The sequence below is a fragment of the Trichinella spiralis genome, assembly GCF_000181795.1.
Source record: "Trichinella spiralis strain ISS 195 chromosome Unknown Scfld2023, whole genome shotgun sequence".
NCBI lineage: Eukaryota > Metazoa > Nematoda > Enoplea > Trichinellida > Trichinellidae > Trichinella > Trichinella spiralis.
In genome coordinates, this window is record NW_003528962.1 from 3,250 (window position 1) to 5,871 (window position 2,622).

Here is a 2,622-nt window from a genome sequence, read left to right on the forward strand (position 1 = left end):
TTAATTGGCAGTGGAAACGTCCGCTTGTTCGTATTCCACTGAAGGTTGTCTTGCTCGATGGTGCACTATTGCACGATAAAGGCTTGTTAAGCCTGCTGAGGAGCAGTTTTCACACTGCCGACGAACCGCTGCTTTGTTAAGTTCGACGGAACGTATTCCAGCGGATTTTTTTCACACAAGAAGTTTGCTTACCTTCATTATCGTTTTACTGTATTATTTTTTTAATTTTGTAACATCAGAGAAATTTGCTAAATTACATTTTTTGTCTGCTTCATTCTGTTTTCAGCACAGGAAAGAAGTGTGCTTATATATTTTCATGAAAAACCTTTGTCGATGAGCCGTTTTTGTAGGTCATTTTTGAATATTCAAATCCAAACTTAAGACATGCGTTTTGTTTTGGCTAAGACAATGGTTCTATTATGGCGTTTTTTGTCAGATAGTTTATATTTTGACTTTATTTTAAATGTCACTGTCATTTTTGAATTTTGAAATAACTGTCATTAAATTACTTTGTTTCAAAATTTTCTCCTCAAACAGTGTGCATCAGTTAAGAAAATGAAGGGCAATGAAAAATATACAGTAGCCATATTTATCAGCAGAAACGAATGGAATAAAAATTTGCATGCTAGGACGTTCGCTTTGTTGACATATTGGAAATAATTTTAGTTTGAGGCCGTCCGTGTATAGAAGCACTGCGTTTGGATTGGAAAATTAACTGAAGACCAATATCAAATGACATACAATGAATTCGCTTTTTATTCATTATTATTTTTTGGAATAATTTCTGAAAAATAATTTTTTAATCAACATCCAAAGTGCATGAGCATCATCATTGAGAAGATAACGCATTTTGCGGTAAGTGGCAGTTTTTTTCATTTATAATTCGTAATCACTTGACAATGCAATTGAGAATCGATATTGAGCATATTTTCTCAGTATATTTTCTCTAAATTCTCAACATGAGATGATAAGTGACTTAATAAACGCCAAATTTCCGTACACTTGAGTTTGATTTAATACACCCTGTATGCTTTGTTTGCCTAATATTAAAATATGGTCATTCGAAAATTACTATTGCACTAGCTAACATGGACGTTCAACTGACTCGAGCAAGCTTTTGCACACAAATTGTTCACTTAAAATTAGCTTTGAATAAAAACTTAAGAAAATTTTCAGACATACGTAAGTGTTTTGTCTAAGTGAATTTTGTTTTGTTATGGCGTTTTTTGTTCCATAGTTTATATTTTGACTGAAATGTAAATGTCAAGGTCATTTGTGAATTTTTAAATAGTCCTTTCCTTATTGGTAGAATTTAGAAGAGCATTTCTTTTGCTCATATTGTAACGCGGCTTAGGTTAGATTTGGTCTTCAGCCAAAAGTTCTAACGCACTAAAAACCGGTTTTTAACGCTACACTATGCAAATAAGGATCGCTATAACGCTGCCTTATCATTAGTAAGGTTGCGTTTGTTTGTTTAATTTACGTGGCAGTTGGTAGCTTCGTTGAACGTTCTCTCAGTTCATTACGGGCGTTAAGTAGCTGCTGAAGGCCGTTTCAGATTTACAGACAAGTATTCCACTTTTCTGCTTGTTATTTTTAAAACTTTGTGTACTCATTTTGGGAACAATTACTTTTTAATTAGATAGCACTTAATTATTATATTTTTTGTAATTTTACTTTATGATAAAGTGAGAACAGTTTTAATTTAATATCATTATTGCAGGTTTAAAGAATGGAGCAAAGAAAATGTGAAAACACGGACGGCACGAAGCAGAACAAGAGAAGGCAAGAGGTAAATGCGATTTCTTGTGGATCTGTAAAGCAAGGCTAAGGATACTTCGAAAGGGTGAAGTTATTCCTTAGTTTAATGAAATTATTCAGGTTTGTAGTATGTAGTACATGAGTGAGATATTTTTCACTGTAAAACTGTTCTTTTTAATTTTCATATTAAGATTAGATATGACTTCATCTTTAGAAAGATTGAAAATTAATAAACTTTATTTTCACTTTAAATTATTTTTTCAAATTTCACAGCATCAGAGCCATTTGGTAAATTACATCTTTTGTTCGGTTAACTTTGTTTGTCAGCATACGCAGCGAGTGTGCTTATATTTTAGTGAAAACATTTTGCGATGAGTTCCATTTATGTAGGTCATTCGCTGTGCTTGAGGCTTCAATTTTCCTAATTTCATAGCGTTCGGTTAGAATTAATTCTTCGTCCAGAAAATTTTCCAAATTTAACTCAAACCGGTTTCTATTACTACAGTATGCAAATGAGGATCGCTTGAAAATTGCTTTATCATCAATCAGTAATGGTGCGCTTGCTTGTTTGACTTGCGTGGCAAGTAACAGCATCGTCAAACGTCAAACGTTGCCGTTAAGTAACTACTGAAGTCAATTTTTAATTGTTGAAAGTATCAAATTTTTTCTCGTTGTTACTTTTTTTTTCGAAACTCTCTATGTATAATAATTTTTGTTATCTTTAATTTGAAAAATCCACTTACTTCCTTTTTATTTGAAAATCTCTTTGGTTCCAATTTTTTTTAACTTCCAACTGTGTTAATAAAGTTGCGGAAAAGGTTTTGAATTCAACATTTTACCCACTTCCTCACAGAATATGGA

General features: G+C 32.5%; 1 protein-coding gene across 1 annotated transcript; it reads left to right on the top strand.

The window, feature by feature from the left end:
• Positions 1-1,732: 1,732 nt before the first annotated feature.
• On the top strand, positions 1,733-2,392 carry Tsp_12452 (conserved hypothetical protein). Its single transcript, XM_003368726.1, has 2 exons — positions 1,733-1,792; positions 2,267-2,392. Exons 1-2 carry the CDS (start codon positions 1,733-1,735, stop codon positions 2,390-2,392), a joined length of 186 nt encoding a protein of 61 aa, XP_003368774.1.
• Positions 2,393-2,622: the final 230 nt, after the last annotated feature.